This window comes from Homalodisca vitripennis, chromosome 4 (genome assembly GCF_021130785.1).
Source record: "Homalodisca vitripennis isolate AUS2020 chromosome 4, UT_GWSS_2.1, whole genome shotgun sequence".
NCBI classification, from domain to species: Eukaryota; Metazoa; Arthropoda; class Insecta; order Hemiptera; family Cicadellidae; genus Homalodisca; species Homalodisca vitripennis.
The window spans coordinates 120795179-120815402 of record NC_060210.1 but is presented as its reverse complement, the minus strand read 5'-3'; the positions used below and the strand labels follow the sequence as shown (position 1 = coordinate 120815402).

The 20224-nt window shown below is 35.7% G+C and overlaps 1 protein-coding gene across 1 annotated transcript in view; it reads left to right on the top strand.

Moving 5' to 3' along the window:
* The window catches only part of LOC124360051 (nostrin), a 119715-nt gene that overhangs the window by 10030 nt on the left and 89461 nt on the right, over positions 1 to 20224 (top strand). The window contains exon 2 of the mRNA XM_046813307.1: positions 15152 to 15163. Within this exon, the coding sequence (XP_046669263.1) occupies positions 15152 to 15163 (12 nt within the window). The remainder of the gene's footprint in view (positions 1 to 15151; positions 15164 to 20224) is intronic.

Genomic DNA, 20224 nt, shown 5'->3' with positions numbered 1-20224 from the left:
ATTGATCTAAAAATTTATTAAGGTCATGGGAACAAAATTGTAAAGTAAACTAAAAAAGATTTAAATTAAATTTACGGTGCAAGCAGTAATTCGTCGAAATATGCCCAGCTGATAGCATGTTTATCAGGCGTTTCAATTTGCAGTTCTGTGTTTTTTCCTAAACTTATAATAGCTATTGATCATCAGTTTTTAAGATGCGGATTTATGCAATCTTAGCCTTACTCCGATATAGGTTATACACGCGTACCTATGTATTACTAAATGAAGCTTGATCGTAGATATGAAAACTATACTTCCTTCTCATCCACTTTGTATGTATATGAGCCAGAGTTAAACGATCATATCATGAGCTTTTGGTTGTGTTTGCACTTACAACACTGGTAATACTGCAATTTTGGTAATAAGCCGAGGATAATGCTGTAACTAAACACAGCTGTTACTAAATGTAATGGTGACTATGTCTGGTAACAGCTCTACCCTCAGCTCATTCAACAATGAACCGAAGGTTCCCTGGAAGCCCTGGAGTTTCCTGTGTTACTTGCTGAGGTAGAAGACCTTCCAATACACAGCTGCCAGCAGTGAGCCGCCGGCCAACGACGAAGGCCAGTCGGTCAGTAAGGCGACACCGGCCCGGCAAGGTGTAAAAAATAGCAGACAGGTGGAAACTGCTCTCTTGTCTGGCTGTCAGCCGCGATCTGTGTTTCCCGTCTGGATAATTTCTGTCCTTTCCAGCACGAGCCTCCTGTGCTTATGTAACCATCCTGGATTGTTTTCTGATATGTACTTTTCGATCCCAAGTAAATGTTTTATACCATTTGGTACAGACCTCAAGTTCCACTGGGATCCAAGACTGTGTTGCCAGTATAGCAAGAGTAAGAGAAACTGGATAAATTTTTAAGGAGATACCGATAACCCTTTTAGCCTTATACTGTCCGTCGTCATGGACTACTAGGCTGTTCGAAGCCCTTATCAAACGATCAAGGGGCAGTCTACAGTACAAGGTCGACATTACTGATCCAAGTGCTACAGCCATAGAAAGGATTTGAACATGCGCTAGCTCCAACTAAGACCCATAGATTGATATCTTAAGACAATTCGGCCACCGAGAGAGCCGGGTTTCAGAGATGAAATTCCTTGTAATATTAGTAATTACGAACATCACATTATTGACCTCAGAGGTGCTTTTACCCATCTCATCATCTAAGTGAAAGTGCTCGAAGACACCCATGCTGGTGTTCGGAAATGGGAGAATTCCTGCATGCAAATAGTCCTGTGATAAATCTCAGGAATACTTAGGTTCTGATCGGTATCCAGGTAAAGATGCGTATTGATACTGTTTTTGTAGTCATCGAGATTCTAGGTCTGATACAGTGTGTTTACCAACGTCCATAGCTAAACTGAAGAAAGCTTAGAAGTATCTTGCTATCCATCTTGTTTATTGCAAGTTCACAACTTCTACAAAGTTGCAAACCTTGGCATAGCAAGATTGTGAGGGGCATGAATCAAAATTAAGACTCTCCTGATATCACCACTGACTTCTGGTGTACTTGGATCAACTTGTCGTCTCTGTAAGGATGTTATTTCATAACTCCTTGCAGCGATGGGGACACAATGGGGAACCGTACTATACTAAAGAACCTGCTAGAAATCCAAGGTTGCCTCAGACAACGTTTTAAAGCCTATCTATATATATAAAAATGAATGTTTGTATGTTTGTCCTTTATGGAATCGTGAACTATTGGACCGATCATGATGAAAATTTGTACGTATATGTATTTTTCCACGGAGAAGGTTTATAAGCTATGCCCATCCCTTTCCCGATTCAGGATTCCGCCCCACTGGTTACAGAAATACCCATAAGAAATGCATTGCAGCAAACATATGTTAACGTCTTTTCAAATTTTTAATCAGCTGTTCTTTGTAAACATATATTACACTTATAGTTTTAAAGCATAGAGTAAGCTTAAGAGAAACGACAAATTTTGTTTAAACTGTTTTTGCAATCACTGTTAAACATAGACTTTACTATCCAGATAATACAATTCAAATTTGACGTAAAAATTCACCTTTAACTGCAATATTTATTTAATATAAACCATGCTCATGCTTGATCAGAAGAGTAATGCAGATATCATAATTACTATCTTACGTTGGCTACAAATATAAAGAATGTTATAAAATCAACCTTAGTTGTTTTTTTTGACAGAAGTATGGTTCTCAAAACTCCGTGTGTTCTCTCGATCGAGACAACAAAGCAAGCTCAATCGTGGCATCGGAGATATAACTAATTTAATCTAAAATTTATTATAGTAAAAACAAAAATTTACTAAGTAATATAAGGACTTCGGTTCTTAAGATTTGCGTGCGAAGCCGTGGGTAACAGCTAGATAGAGGCAGGAATATGGTACATACCTTCATAATACGCCCAAGAGGCTCACGATGGAACGACTATCAATTATCTCAACAATGTTTAGAATGTGATAGAAAAAGAATAAGTGAATATAGTGTACTGTTTTTCAACGGGAAATTGCGTGCGAAGCCGCGGGCAACTTTTGCAAAAAATTATTGAAATGCGCAGCAAAGCGCGCCGGGCCCGCTAGTTAATAAATAAAAGAGTAGGGTGAGATGCCATTTTAATCGCAGGAAATAAAATGTACCAGTTTTATATATATATATATATATATATATATATATATATATATATATATATATATATATATATATCTTCCGCTGGGAACAACTTACACTGTGACATGCTAGGGCAGACTGTGCTAATGGCGCAGTGTAGCGTGTACACTGGTTATCGCAAGATAACCGGAACAAGGAACGTCGAGCGTGGCTGCTGCTTGGATGGACGACCGCTGAGCGATCCTGTCCTTGCAAGCAGCCCGACTGTCCGGCCGTTGGTAGTGGTTCGGAAGTCAGCTTTAAGCCGTTGGTTCCCAGGTTAAGTGTTAGAGAGGGCTTCTTAGCCCTAACTTCGCCTGGGAAAATAAGTAAGATCTACTCTGCTTTAAAAATACATCTTTGACATAGATGAAGAACGTTTTGCACCCTTGTTATTAGCCGAGTCTGATAATTTTTACCAATTATAATTAATAGCCCAATGACCAACAGCAACCGAGGGAGTCCTACAGTTGTCAGTGGGTATTGACTCACAAGAGATTCCTCCTTTGGCTACATTAGAAGACTACTGAAATCCTACGTACGAGTATTCCTTCATTACTCGACGATGACTTCTGTACTTACAAGGTGCAATGTCATTAATATTAGTGCGAACCTCAAATCATACAGACAGACCGATCCAGCTCAGAACTTACTTTAATATTTTCACCTGAATCTCCGGGCCTCCAAAAATTTCTTCAGAAAGAAGCAAGAAATAGAGCTGTTGTGACTTAAAAAATGTATCGAGAAGCATATTACTTAGGCCAACCATCTGAAAACTAAAAGGCGTTTGTTTGCTTCTTACGCAATTTTTAGATTAGTAGAACAGAGATAGTCTTAGTTACATAAGGTCAGCAGGCAAGTTGATCTTCAAAGGCGTTGAAAGGTCTGGGAAGGACTTAAATTACAAAGATTACTTTCCAAAGGTTAAAGATTCGAACGGGGATACGTCTAACTACGGTTCAGGTAGGCCACGGAGTAATCTAAAAACGCTCAGGGAATAGTTGATCCTGCCGTTCCAGCCTTGTGGAAGCTGAAGGTTGCGTGAAGATTGGCGAAACTCTAGTTTAGTTACTGGGGTACCTTATTATGTGGGATTCAAACAGTTATTTTGGAAAATTACTAAGATCAAGGATTAATATTTTTGAAAATTTTTAGGACTGACAACCAAACTTCGATGTGGGCTGAGGAACTTACAAGAACCAAAATCCCGACCTCCTTGATACTTTAAGGAGGTAATATTTAGGAAACTTGCCAGAACCAAAATCCATGTATGCTAGTATTTTGATAAATTTCGTTTAGTTTAAACTGGTATAATTTAACCACAATGTCTACCACATTCACTCTTTACTAATATAACGTACCTATATGTTCCTTTCCCTTCGAGGAGCTCCTTTACGACTTTTTATGTACACGAAAATAATTTGTTTTCTTGTTTTGTACAGCACCTGTTTTATGGTTTACACCACTGCTTTACTTCTACATTCATAGGCATTGCATAATTCATTTACTCCTTCATTGTAGTTCTATTTGAATAAATCAGCTATTACTGAGGCAGTTCAGCCTCTGTTCCACGAAGAATGTGGACAGGAGAATGGGCGAACTCCGAAGTTTGCCAATAAAGGCAAGGCTTAATTAAAATCAAGAGGTTTTAGATTATGCAGACCCACGTTAGGACGACCTTGTAGAGTCTGCGGCGTCTGTGTGAGCGAACGTGTTTAGATACATCTGCAAGACAGTCCTCACTATTATTAGCTAGATGCTGGAACATGATTGATCACCAGGCTGAGCGCTGCTTAGCAGGCGGCAGGTGGGATATGTTAAGAATATCTGTTCTACCCAGGATTATTTTAGCAGACCAGATATATGGCGCTAACAACTTAAGGGACTCTCTTCAAATACAAATGCGAGGTGACACTTATCAAACCCAATAACCGCTTTTATTATTCGTGGAGTTTTAAACCCATTATAATTTATATTACTGTAAAGACGGTATTAATAATATCGAGAATATAAAACAAGTATACAATAATTTACCTGAATTAACCAGTTACACTTGCTATCCTTGCTGATCCTTGTTATAACTGTTAAATGTTACATTTTGCTTAAAAAAAAGTATATGAAATAAATTATTAAGGTAGTTTTATGTAGAATCTTGGAGCATTGGAAAAAAGGTTTATCGTACTAATACTAGTATAAACAAATTCAACATTTTCCAATATATAATTTTTATTTTGTGCAAGGCCTTTCTGAATCAAAGATTCCATCATCAGGTACTTTGCAGCAGGTAAATTTACAAATAGAAATAGTTGATGAATATTCCATGTTAATAAACCTGTGTATGTATCATAATACTTTTCAATTCAAAGAATCATACTACACTCAAATTGATGGTACAGCGATGGGAAATCCTCTTTCATGCTTCATTGCAAATATATTTATGAGTTATTTTGAAACTACGGCCAAAACAAAAATGAAATATTTTCCAAGAAAGTGGATAAGATATGTTGACGATATCTTCGCAATATTTAATAAGAATGAAAATCTACAAAACTTTATCTCGACTCTAAATTCATTTTACCCTACAATTAAATTTACATACGAAGTTGAGCAAAACAATAGTATACCATTTTTAGATGTTTTAGTAATTAAAAACCAATCAAAATTTGAATTTGACATTTACAGGAAACCGACGCATATAAATAGATCTATTATCAACGAATCTAACCATCCACCTCAACAAAAAAGAGCTAGTTTCAACTCAATGATTTACAGACTTTTGAATACACCACTATCTATCGATAACTACAACAAAGAGTTAAACTACATAAAAGATATTGCTATTTTTAACGGTTACACCACACAACTTATTGACAACATACTTAACAAATCAATCAAAAGAAAATTAAGAAAATCTAGAACAACATTACTCCCCCTTCAAGATAAGAAACAAGAATACATCTGTACAACATACAGTACACATTTCAAATCAATTGCAGAAAATTTTTAAAAAGCATACAAACAAATCTATCACTTATAAAACAAACAACAAATTATCACAAATATTAGGAAATCCCAAGGACAAAACCACATTCGAAAACAAATCAGGAATTTATGAAATTAAATGCAACGACTGTGATAAATTGTACATTGGCCAAACTAAAAGGAACATCAAGACACGATTCAAAGAACACTTTGCACATATAAAATATGGAAGAAATGAAAAATCTGCTGTGGCGAATCACTGTATTGAATCTGGACACAACATCTCTAATAAAAATTTACGATTATTAAAAGAAGTTACTAACACAATACACTTAAATGCTTGGGAAACATTTTAAATTAACACAAATCAAGAAAAACTTATCAACAATGAAGACGGACCAATTCAAAATTCAGTTTTACTCTCATGTGAATTTATAAAGAAATTAAAAATGTAATTCTGATTAAAAATTTTATACTGGCTAACCGTACATCCAAATTGTTAACCATATGTTATTATAAAATTAATTATTATTTAAAAATGTAAACATTTGATAATTTGTGAAGTGCCTGATGATGGAATCTTTGATTCAGAAAGGCCTTGCACAAAATAAAAATTATATATTGGAAAATGTTGAATTTGTTTATACTAGTGATAGTACGATAAAGGTAGTTTTAATTTGTCTTTTAAAATTTGCTAATATATAAAATTTTCTTTATAAAATTTCAAGGCATGAATTATTTAAAATTTCGGTACTTTGGGATTATACCGACCACACCAGTATGAAGAACACAAAAATAGAAATTTATAGAAACAAACATGATAGAACGAAAAAACAACTCTTCAATTACAAAATTACAAACTTACAAGCATTTCCAGGTATTGTGATCGGTATTGTTGTCGCTGTTATCTTATCTTTCTCGAGAATCCTGATTACGGCAGGCCGCGCGGCATCACGTGATTTGCACGGTACATCATTGCCTTTCCATTACAATTCAATTTATATTTCTGATTAGCCCCTCTAGAATTTGATATTTTACTGATAGGTACTATCTCGAGGGATGTTTTTCTTTCGTCGACATCAGCGCGGGGCAGCACCGAAGGTGCTGTCGAAGCCCGCGCTGATGGCCGGAGGCACTCGCATTTTGGGTGGCGGAATGTGATCAAGAATAAAAACAAGTTTTGAGTGTTTTTTTAATAAAAAGTTTAGTTTGGTAAATGTTTGTTTTTGTTGAATTTTTGTGTTTGGAGAAATGTAGAGGTAAAACACGGAAGTACAACAAAGCGATGCACCAGCTGAACGGGCGGCGAGACTCTGCAATCACGTTATCTACTAGACGCTCGACTTTGACCTCTGTCTGAGGATGGGGAGGTGTTTGCGATAAGACAATTCCTGTTTTATATTGACGAAATATTGTTCTACGCTAATCTAGTAATCAGTAGAAACGAAATGTGAAATAACGATTCATGTCTGGGTGTGGTCGGTATAATCCCAAAGTACCAAAATTTCAAATGTCCCTTAGTGTCTGTCATCCGATCTATGCACTTGAAACAAGAGTGCTGTCATCCAATCTATGCATTTGGAGACAAAAGCGGTGTTGACCAACGTTTGTGCTTGAAGACAAGAGCAGTATAGACCAACATTTGTGCTTGAAGACAAGAGCAGTATAGACCAACATTTGTGCTTGAAGACAAGAGCGGTGTTGACCAAAATTTGTGCTTGGAAATGAGATCGGGGTATTCATTTTTTTGTGATTTCAGACATGTAAGGCATCACGTCACCCTATCTTCGCGTTTTGTGGCAAAATGTATGTCGTCAATCCAATACTGCTTTGAAATGAAATGAAATGAAAATTCTTTTTATTTTTTCAGGCGAAGTTAGGACTACATAGTCCTTTCTTACACTTAACCTGATTATTAGTATATGTAAGTACAAGCCATTTGCAATCTTCAAAATAAAAATCAAATCAACAGCGTTTCAAAAATAAAATGAATATTTGCTATGTATTCTAAAACTAACAACAAATCACTTAACAAAAACAAAATTACACTCTTAAATTTATACTGTGTATAAAATTAATATTTTGATTATAAAATAATATTTATGACACATTTTAAACAAAAACTTAGTCAAAATATACAACATTACAATTAAAGCATTCTATTTTTATTAAAATTATTTACTTACACTCACACATTCATTCATTCTGTCAAACGGCAAGCAGACACTACAAATGATTTATTAAAGACAGTCGTTCTGTGGTGGGGGATTCGCAACGTCGACGAGCCAGTGCGGGTGTTCCTTACGCCTTCTTCAATAAGGCAATGAACTCAAAATCGTTTGTAAAGTATTTTGGAAACCCAGTTTTAAAAATAGAAAAAAGTAAAATTAGGATTCGGAAAGCTCTCAGATCTTGCAATTTTAACGTTGACATTAGTACATAATAAGGTGAGATATGCTCATCTCGCTTTAAATTAAACAAAAATCGTAAACAATAATTTTGGATTTTCTGCAATCTATTATTCAAAACCACAGTCATGTCATTAACCACGGCACAACAGTAGAGGAAGTGGGGAAATACGAGTGATTTAATCAGTAAAAGCTTTATGTGGTGTGGTAGAAATCGTTGCATTGTTTTCAGCGTATGAACTGCTGCAAATACCTTTTTACAGGTACCTACACCGTAGTCAGTCCAGTCCAGCGTTTTCGTAATTGTCAATCCCTAACTTCTGACACTACTACAGTATGCTACAGCCTCTCCGTTTACCAATATTTCACGTACATTGTTAAAGTCAACTGTATTCAAAAGTCTAAAATGCCCAGTTATTATGGGTTTAGTTTTGTCCGAGTTGAGTTTCAGTCCGTGCTTTTCAATCCAATGTACAATCTGTTGAATGTCCAAGTTAATGTTTTCAATAGTTTGATTAATGTTACTAACACACTGCAGTGAGCATATATCTGTAAGTCATCAGCATAAGAGTGAAACTTCGTATGTGTCAGAACCTTGCTTATATCGTTAACATATAGTGAAAAAAGTAAAGGGCCAAGAATGGATCCTTGTGGAACACCACACGTAACAGGCTTCCAGTCAGATCTAATGTCATCAACCATAACACACTGCTGTCTTCCACCTAGATAAGATCCCATCCATGTAAGAACCTCGGTGGAAAATCCTACATGTCTCAATTTTTCTACTAATAAAGTGTGATTAACAGTATCGAAAGCTTTAGAATAGTCAAACTGTACTAATACAGTGCACTGCCTTTGAGACAAGAGTGGAGTTGGAGTAAAACACAAAGAATATATAATAGTCATTTAATAATGCAATTAACGTTTATGAGGGGAAAGGTAAATAAGTTACTTTTATAATAATGTGATCCTGTACTGACGAGAAGGATTAACGTATATAAGGGGAAAGGTAAATAAGTTACGTTTATAATAATGTGATCCTGTACTTACGAGAAGGATTAACGTATATGAGGGGAAAGGTAAATAAGTTACGTTTATAATAATGTGATCCTGTACTTACGAGAAGGATTAACGTATATGAGGGGAAAGGTAAATAAGTTACGTTTATAATAATGTTATCCTGTACTTACGAGAAGGATTAACGTATATGAGGGGAAAGGTAAAATAAGTTGAGTTTTTAATAATGTGATCCTGTACTGACGAGAAGGATGGAATGGTAGGTTTCCCTCCATTTCCAGTAGTGTCCTCTGCCGCCGCTGAGGACAGGATTCCTGCAGGCAGACAGACAACTGACCTAGTCCACTTCTTTGAGTTGACATGTGAAGAGAGAAGACACAGTTGTCAACAGAGAGTAAGTTATTTTCTCATAAAACGCAGCTGGAACCTCCATTAACGATGAAGAGTATTACGTTTGTCTCGAGGCGTTTTTTTCGACAATTCTAATCCTTTTTTGGCTTCGTCAATGATGGAAGAAGTGTTGACACTCCGAATCCAATATTGCCTATGTCTTCTAAGACGCATCTTGACATCACGACATTTCATATCTATTCTTATAGAACATTATCGTAGCCTCTCAAAAACTTAAAATTAACGTAATATTTTTTTCGAAAACAACTTTTGAAGAACGCGAAAATAACTTGTAGGCCTATGTGAATTTGTAATAGAAAATTTTTAGAGCAATAACATACAATGTTTACGATTACAGTGTTTAATAAGATACGGTGTGGCAGGAGAGTATTAATGAGTACCTAGTGTTTTCGTGGTTACAGCGTACGAAAAGTTAAAAATCGTTTTCTTTTAACCACCAAGAAAAAACGGGAAATTTTTGAGCGATGTTAGCAATTTTTATGTAAAAATACAAGATAACTCTCCGTTCAGAAATTTTGATCTCCAAAATAGATATAAAAATACTATTTACATAGTTTTTTTCTATGTTGGAATTTAATGGGGATTTCCCTGTTACTGTCCTCTAACTATAGGCCTAATGTACCTCATAAAAATGTTGAACTTATTTTTAGTTATGACCACGGGACGATACCTCTTGATCTTGTCAATGCCAAAGGTAAAAATTAATTGAATTTTTGACGTGACAACGTCTTAAATTAGGTTGCGGCTCGGAGTCACTCATGAAAAAGTGTAACGCCCGGTAACGTTACGATGCCCGTCCAGTGGGTCCGCCGCACGGGATCCGCACGGGATAAAGCAGATAACTGTGGGTCCGCCGCACGGGATAAAGCAGATAACTATGTTTATTCGTGAAAATGTGGAGTGCTTAGATTCGTCATTTACAACAACTACAACAATAAAGGTAAATAATTGTACACTGATATTTCATTATCGTAAACTATGATTGATTGATTAAATTGTTAGATTGACACAAAAGTTGAGAAACTGAGTTTATAGGTTATGTCATACTATTGACAAATGTTGATAGTGTTAAGTAAATTATTAGTTTAAATCACTCTGCAATCAATCGTAATTCAGTCGATTGAGAAGAAACAGCGCGTATTGCTAGTCAAACATTTAAAATAACAAATTATAACCTCTAACCTGTCATAACAGTGCGACCAAACAAACGAACTAAACCGACCAATCACCACGCGCGGAGTTAGAATTTAACTGTGTTTAGCAAAAATTTCAAATTCCAATTTTAGTAAATGTTTTATTCAACTTTACCATTTACAATAACAAATTTTAATTAATTTCAAATTATGTACAATGTTTTAGTAAACAAAATATATTTCTATAGTTAAAATTTGTGCAATTCTTATTTTCATTCAATTCCTTGTTCCTATTGTGCAATTTAATAATATTCATATCAATAAATATTCTACCGAGAAAAAGACGTTGTCACGTAAAATCTTCGCCCGTAAAACCGACTTTACAGGCAACCATAATGTTTTTTTAAGATTTTATTTTCAAATTGAGTTTTGAGAAATACTTGATGCATAAATTTAAGTCGATAAACGATTTTAAGAACATTTTTAGATTTCCATTTAATACAGAGAATCGTGTCATCAGAATATTGTATCACTCTTCCATTCTAGATTGATATATTCAAGTTCTTGACATAAATAAGGAAGATAACTGGTCATAATATTGATCCCTGAGGGACACCGTCTTTAAGATACAACGAGAGTCAGGCGGAAACCCCCTAATACCAGTACTCCATAACTGGTGCAACAGTGTTGCATGATGCACACAGTTTAAAGCTTTGGAGAGGTTGAAAAACATGCTTATCACATGTGTAAACATACCTTAACTGGAACGGTTAGGGGATCGCGACAACGAAAAAGTAACAGATTCCACTGGAACTGTTGTGACAACATTACAGCGAATGCCTGCCGTTGCATCGTATTCTGGGTTGGTAACCTTGATTCAGCTCGTACTGTAACGAGAACTGGAGTGATGAGAAAACAGGAAACCTTAAAAACTTCAGTACGCATTTGCATTAGTGAAGTAACCAGTTTGCGTCAATAAATGTTTTTATGCTTCCAAAAAATTTGGCTCGGCTCAAAGTGACATAAAGTTGACCGCATGAGTGAAAACGGGTTTCGGAAGATATATTGCAACCTTGGATAAGGTTTGTCCTTCGGGCTTGTTAATAGTCATTACAAATGCCAATGTGATAGGAAATTGCTTTCTTTGCATTTTAAATTGTAGTGTGGTTTCTGAAGGCATTAGCTCTACACGGGGAAACAAAACACTGTAATTTGTAGCTTCCTGTGAGTACTTTGCAATCAATACTGATATTGAACATTCTTCTTCCCTCTAATCCTGTAGAGTGTGTTCTTCTTTTCTGCATTTTGCAAGAATTTTTAGAAACTCCACAAAAATATACAAAATGTAAAAATTGTGTCTTGTCATATAACGTATTCAATTTTAAATACATGTTTATTTTACTATTATATTAAAATACATTTTTGCAACAAAAAACGATTTTACATGAAACATAACTCATTATGAATTCTTTTATAAACAATTCCAACGTGCACTCTCATTTGCACAAAGAAAATAATATTTCCCAAAATATTCAAGATACGAAAATGTAAGATTTTTTTAATTGTAAAACATTATGCTCAGGAAATATTTAAAAAATGAGTAAACATTAAAAAGTTGTAATAAAAAATAAATATTTTCGTCTAGTCATTAGCAATCTTGTTTTAGCAAAATATAGCGTTTGATAGAAAACAAAATATGCTGTGATTATAAGTGTTTTTACTTGGTGACCTATTGATTTTTATACGATCAATAAAATCACTTATTTCAGCGTTGACAAACCACTAAAACATTGATATATCAAAGCTATGTTACATAAGCTACAAAATATAATCATACAAGGACCTGATGTGTGAGACAGAGAGAGAAGTAGGTCTCCACGGTTCACTAACAGTAAATTTACGTCACATACAGCACCGACAATTACAGTAATTATAAAAACTCTACTTTACCGTAAAAACTGTGCTCTGCGCACAGTCACTTTTAAAAGACTAATTGACCCAAATAGCTGCTCCTCTCTCTCCGTAATTAGCCATTATCAACAGGTTAATAACCGTCAATTAAGCCGAACGTGGAGTCCTGACACGGCTCTTTTGTCAAGTTTAGAAGGCGATATTGTTTTGGATTTACACTCGAAAGTACTTTCAACTGGAAAATTAAATCTGTTTATGTTTGAAAACTCTACGGCAGAAGCATGATTTCTAAACTTTGTCGATCAGATACACTTTAGTAATTTACTGCATGTATATTAATAATGCAGCCTGGTAGTGCGGTAGTTTGGTAGTATAGGTTTGTTTATTTTGACTTCCATCACGCAATGACCACCGAACAGGGTAATAGTTTGTAATTGCATTGTAATTAATAGTTTAAAAACTGCAATAGCAATTTGGGAATCGCCCCAATTTCAGAACTCCTTAGACGCTTTAGATGTTTCAAAGAACCCTAGTAATATTATAAATGCGAAAGTGAGTTTGTTTGTTTGTTAGTTCCGCTCTCACGTGTAAACTATTCAACAGACCATCATGAAATTTTTTAATATAAATACTTAGGATCCCTAGTTATTCCCATAAAGGCCTCTTATTATTTTGAAAGTCCCTCGGAGCTACGCCCCACTGGTCTCTAAAGTTGTGAAAAATCCTATCTTGGTCTCTAAAGTTGTATTACAGCAAACAAATATTGTTAATTGAATGAACCTGTCAAATGTAATCACGCATTCTGTGTAAACATTTATATATGACAGCACAACCTTATTTTAAATTAATTTAACCACTATTTTCAATTTGTTTATATTTATAGTCTTAAAAGTATAGCGTAAGCGTGATAGTAACAAGACTTCTTAATTTAACTTTTTCTGTAAGCGCTGTCTAAGAAAGATTAAGAAAATGTGGAGTTAAGAATTTAAAAGCTTTTGTAAAAATATGATTTAAAATGCAGAGCTTGGTAAGTACTGTAATCCAGACATCAAAAACTACTACTAGCTAACTTTTACTACACATTTAAATCCGTCTTACCTGTATTTTGACATAAGTAGGCATCTCACACATGTGTATAATATAATATACCAGGTGTTTTAAAAGCTCCCCCTCCATTCACGTTTTTATGAATAGAGATGGGGTGATTTACTTTAGGGATTGTTTATATGACCAACTGAGGAGTTTTTTGACGTATGAGGATGTTTGACTCACCCCCCCCCCCCTAATTGAAACCCCTAGCAAATGACACCTCATTTTAAAGATATTATAAAAGAAGAATAATGAAGCAAACTATAGGTATCTAATGTTACTCTATCAAATTTGGTTACCAATTCCAGTTTGAGTTTTTTATAAAACCTCCACAGTTTAATTTACATTTAAAATTATTGTAAGGCAGATTCACTTACTAGCTATTTTGAGAACTTGGGACACAAAATCACAAAACAAGTTATTACAGGAATCAATCAACAAACATCAACAACAAAGGATTAACATAGCATTTATTAGGTTTTGTTTTGTCTGACCAAAGCCCATTAGGAAGTCCTGGGAATACCAATGGCTGATTTTGCCATGTCATCTCTTATTGTTTACCTGTTATTATGTGAAACACATCCAGTCCAGACTCCAGACCGCAGTAAATTACATCGTCTATAAATAAACACTTTTTGACATCGTGGCAACCAAGCAAACTAAACTTGGCGTCGGAAATATAATTCACTCGAACAAGAGGTGCTCATACACTTGCGAAGCCTACGAAATTGCATGCGAAACCGCGGGTAACTCCTAGTATTAAATATAAGTGCTCAAGCACGTTTACATTAAACGTACGCATTTACGATTGTTAAAACAATATGTATTTATTTACGTCTCTTCTTCAAAAACTTGTAAAACTCTGTAAAAATAATTTTAAATCTCAAAAAACTAAAGTTATTAAAATCAAATATCAAAGAATATTTAAAGTCGGCGCCAATTGAGTGTTTGTAAACAGTTTTACTCTTTAACTTCAGGGTTTAAATAAAATATTTCTTAAATTTAGATATTCACGTTAGATATATCATGGTGGCCACTTAAAAACTTTAACTTGATCTCTAACTTCACGACTGACAACAACCGGTGTCAGCGTAAGTTTAAAAAAGACAACTAATGATTTCTGTAATGATTCATGTAATTATACAACTTAAAGATGTAATGAATCTAAATAGCCTCCGGACACACGCATATCTTCCAATAGTCAATGCCTACCTCAGAAATTTCTCGTTTTCCATTTACAAAAACAGCTGTTTGTATGAAACCTATGTTACATACAACGCAGCGAAATACGTGCTAGGACTGTGAATGGCTGCATAAATGAATTTGTGATAGCGGGAGCTCAGGTGGTGTTGGAGGTATTTCCTCCAACCCATATTTTACCGTTATTTTAAGTAAGATACTGAAAATGTTCTTTAGATCAATTATACTCAAATACACTTAGGTTTTTATATTTACACGCATATTTAGTGTAAAACCCATTCAAAAATTAAACCGTTAGGATTTAATATTAATCAAATTACTTTTCTGTTCCAGATTTCCACGGAGGTATGTGATACAAATCGTTTTAAACGACAGATCACGTAAGTTTTAATGTCACAACTGGAAAGCGGCAGTCAATGTCTTCTTTCAAAAGTGCATAATTATTTAGCCCATAAATATTTGCAATCCTACTGCAAACAGTTATGCAGGACACTTTACTGCTTAGTAAACAATGCAGTAAAGTATAAATGCCTGTGATTTAGTGCTTTATGCTGTTGAACTGTTCAGTGGCGGGTGTCAAAGTAATGGTGCGATTTAGCAACGACTATTTACGCTAAAGAGTAGAGATTAAATTTATTTATAGAAATGATGCAGTGATACTTACATTCTACAACTAAATAAATTACAATTTTTTTGTTCTCTTAGAACAAGAAGTTTATCATTGCAATTAGTCCTGAAAGGACCTTTGCGCTACTTCTGGAGTGACAGTATTCTGTATGGGTAAGGTTGGGGGTAAGGGCCACCTCCTGTCGAGATCCATGATGAAAGATTTAGGGCATTAATCTCAGTCATGTCTCCTTGCAAGAAGGGGAAGCCAGCTTAGAACAGCCTTTCCAGTCAAAGCAAACAGGGAGCGGCAAGCCCTTAGGCTAGCAACAGCCCTTAACACTTGGAAGCCCCACCAACTCCAACAGTCATCTCCCGCGGTAAACTAGACCTATTGATCTACCCTTGTCTCGACATTTGCGGTTAGTGATGTGCCATTCCTGGCCATCCATAGGGTTGCCCGGATTTAAGTGACACATCGGATTTTGCTGTACCCGGTGTAGGTTTAATTGGAAGGTATAAACGAGTCAGAAGGGCACCCTCCTGGGAAAAGAAACAAGTTACTCTAATACTTATTACTACAGTGTAAAGTCTGATTTGGTGTTTGTTAAATGGCTTAGTGGCAGTTGGAGTAATGAATGAACACAATGTAACGCTGCTAATAAAATAAATAAAAATATTAGGTACTCCCAGAAACTATAACGCATGTACATCCTAACTAATATTCTAAATACGAAATTAAGTTTGTCACATTTTCACGCGTAACCATTCAACCGATTGTACTAAAACTCTAGATGGGCTTTCTCAGGGTCCGTGGTTAACATTAAAGCCTATTCATATTTCGAAAATCCCTCTGACCAACGCTGCACTGATCTCTAAAGTTTCATTACAGCAAAAAAATGTTATTAAGTGGAAGAGCCTGTTAAATGTAATCAACTGTTTTGCGTGAACATTATTTTATGACAGCACAACATACAGCAGTAGGTTTAATACATTTTACCAATATTTTCAATTTGTTTACAAATACAGTCTTAAAAGTATAGAGTAAGCTAGATAGTAACAACACTCCTCATTTCAACCGTTTCTGCAACTGCTGTCGGGCACAGAGTAAGAAAATATCCAGATAAGAAGTTTTAGTAAAAATATACTTTTAACTGTATGATTTAGCAAATGTTTAAGTATGGGTAACTGCTATTCTTCTATAAGTTTCACCTTTTTATCTTTTAGTTTTTATTTGGACTTGATTACTGAATTGCCTACATTTGTTTCTACTTCTTCTATCTTCGGGTAAGTTACCTTGAATACAAAAACGCAACCAAAAATTAATTGCACCATCGTAATACATCTAACTAACTTTCAGCACCCTAGGAACGGTTCACGAGAGTTTATTTAAACAATACAAATAATGGGATTGTTCATATATCATTTCATTTCAGCTATGTTTGGATTTAGAATTATTCACTAGTATTAACCAATGTCAGTCTCTCAGCTGGTAGGGAAGTCACTCACTAGTGGCACTGTTTCTGTCAACATTCCTCCCTCATAAGATAATTTTTTAAAAGTTACTAAGGTATTCCATACATTTAGAAACTAATGTTTCATACTAAAACCAAATTTGCATTATCATAATGGTCTTTTCTCGATCACTTCAAGGATATTTGGCGTGGGATTGTTGAAGTTCTGTCGTTGGCGCGGTGGCAGAGTTTAATCGTAAATAATTAACTCTTTGACCGCTCTAAACCGAGGTCAACAGCGAGATGTGACTCGCGGCCAGGGGTCAACAATGTGCCCAAGGGCCGTGACTGACCCCCGTGTAACTTACTGCCACCACAACTGTCAGTTCAGTCCTGTCTGTGTCGTGTGTCGTGTGCGGTACGTGTTTGTGTTGTGTGTGTGTGTAGCGTCAGAGTTAATCACTTACAAGGCGAGGGGTGTGGGGGGGGGGAGTGATCAGTGGTGGAGAAGAGTGGGGTCAGTGATCATCAGTGAATCAAAGACGGGAGAGTTGCCTGTGCCGACGTGTAGCAAGACTTTCTGATGATCTTCGCTGTTGGAAATTTGAGTTGAGCTTAGTTTTAAATCACAACTACAAAGCTGAAAACTATTGTCTCCTAAATCGTAGCTCAACATCTACAAAACCCACATCGTTTGTCTAGTTGTTAAAGTATGGGTCACCCATCTATCAATAAATTTTACAAGTTCCAATTTCAAAATTAGATAATTTCTTAAAATTTGAGTTAGCAAGTTATTTTTAAACTCTAACATTCTAAATTTAGAATAGTTTTAAATCGCTTCAAATTAATATTTAATAAGGGAGTTTGGGAATAAACCCATACTAGAAGATATTTTTTTAAACCGTGCAAAATGTATTTTAATTCTATTCAGTGCTTTGTACTATGTTTATTCAGTTGTAGCAAAGAAAGTAGCTAGGAAAATATTTTGGGGGGAGGTCAAGACGAATTATATTTTCCCGTATTCAACCGCTCATTCCCCACTTTGTTCCTTAAAAGGTTCTAGACCTGTTTCAATGTTGAGAACGATCTTTCAGCAGTACATATCATTAATACTGAATTATCTAATTAAAAATAATCGTTTGCTAAAAAAAGTCATTTAAAAAATTGAACATTTTGGAGGGGGGGGGTCCGGACCCTTCGATGCTTCGCTGGCTACGTCCTTGGTTGTAGTGAATAAAATATATGTTAGAATAAAGTTTTAAAATGTTTTACAATTTTATCTCTACGTGATATAATAACTTTTGCCTCTGGCATCACAAGCCTTTTATAATGCAGGGGAGGTTTTGGTATTTAACTTAGAGACCGTCCAATTAGACGACGACTGATTCCGCTGTTTAAATTGGGTTGCATTGGCGAAGAATGAAAGGGACATGATTGTAAAACTAGATGTGTAAATGAAAATGACTTGGTGTAAATGAATGTAAGACATTTTAGACCATAAAACTGATTTGATTTGGCCTTCCCGGTTCCTGAGATGGAGATATGTTAGTGGCATTGCAATCTCTTTGCCACTTTGCTATTGCAAACTTTTCATTGCACTTTCTACAGAAAACCATATACGGTGAACGTTGGCGGTATAAAAACGGTTTATCTGTCACTTTACAGTCACTGTATAGCACTTTTATTTGCTGTCGTAACGTAGGCAACAATCGCGAAATTTAGCTGTGAAGGCAAACATAGATACATGGTTACGTAACGTTGGATAGGAAGATAAAGGCGTTAGATGAGATGGCTAGTACCTCTTGGCATTAAGAGGCAAGCATACGTGTGAGACTTTGTCTGTAGCACTGGAGTAGGGAGTAAAAGGAAGAGATAGCTACCTTTTGTCAAGCATAAGAAGCAATCATGAGTATGAGAATTAGTCCCTAGCACTGAAAGTAGGGAGTAAAAGAAAGATATGGCAACCTCTTGGCAAGCTTAAGAGGCAAGCTTGAGTGTGAGAATTTGTCTGTAGCACTGGAGTAGGGAGTAAAAGAAAGGGATGTCTACCTTTTATCAAGCATAAGAAGCAGTCATGAGTATGAGAATTAGTCCCTAGCACTGAAAGTAGGGGGTAAAAGAAAGAGATGGCAACCTCTTGGCAAGCATTAGAGGCAAGCATGAGTATGAGAATTTGTCTGTAGCACTGGAGTAGGGAGTAAAAGAAAGAGATGGCTACATCCTTGGCAAGCGTAAGAGGCAATCATGAGTGTGACAATTTGTCTGTAGCACAGAATAAAAGAAAGAGATGGCAATTTCTTGTCAAATATCTAACGGAAGTATAGATAACGCGAGAACTTGGCTGTAGCATTAAAATGAAGAGCAAAGAACTTGGAGGAGATGGTACCAGATTTTATTAAATAGTAACTTGATATTTGCATCTAGAGTACCTACAAGATCGTTGTACACCACACCATATTTTGTGTGTAACAACCTTCGTTGCGGTTGAATGTGAAATTTCAAGTCTATACCTCATTTGATTCTAGAGATGTCCCGTGGACATCCCGTGGACCAATACTGGGGAGGACAGACAATCGAACAAAAAAGAAATGTTTACATCATCCCACAGACAAAAGAGTAATTGACCAAAGCTACTGATTGTCTTTGAGTGTTAAACGTCAATGAGGCTTAGCAAAATCCCATGGATACTGTAGACATCCACCATCGTAGAACTTTTTGTTGTACATGTGAAAGTGAAGTTTCATACAAAATTTAAAGTTTACAGATGAAATCTTTCTCGAGATATCTTATGTTAATTAAGGTACACGTGTTACGTTAAAATATCATATGATCCTTCTCAGGTACTCAGTTTGCTTACAAATGTATACATTCTGTCATTTATCGTTGTCATTATTGTTATGCGTAAGATCAATGAAAACATTTTTGATAACGCTCAACCAAATCCCGTGGAGTGACAGGTATCATAATCGTACTCTATGGTACATATACAGAAATGAAGCTTCATGAACAATATCATGTCTATAGGTTACTTTGTTATCCAGATATCGTGCGGAAACAGTCAGAGATGAAATTTCGCAGCCCCTCAATTGATAGGCTTCGTTAACTTTGAGCTAATCATGTTGAGGTTGTGCTCCCTCAACCTCCTCAAGATAACGAACCGAAAAGGAACTGACTCTGAAACTGTGCTCTCATCGGATAACGACCTCTGGTATAGGTGCTATAGATCATTAATTGGCTGAGCGCTAGCGAAGCCTTTCACTCGTAGGACTGAAAAAATTATGTCTGTCTGTCCGTACGATACCTTGAAAACGACCTGAACTATAGACTTCAAACGTTGAATGCCGCT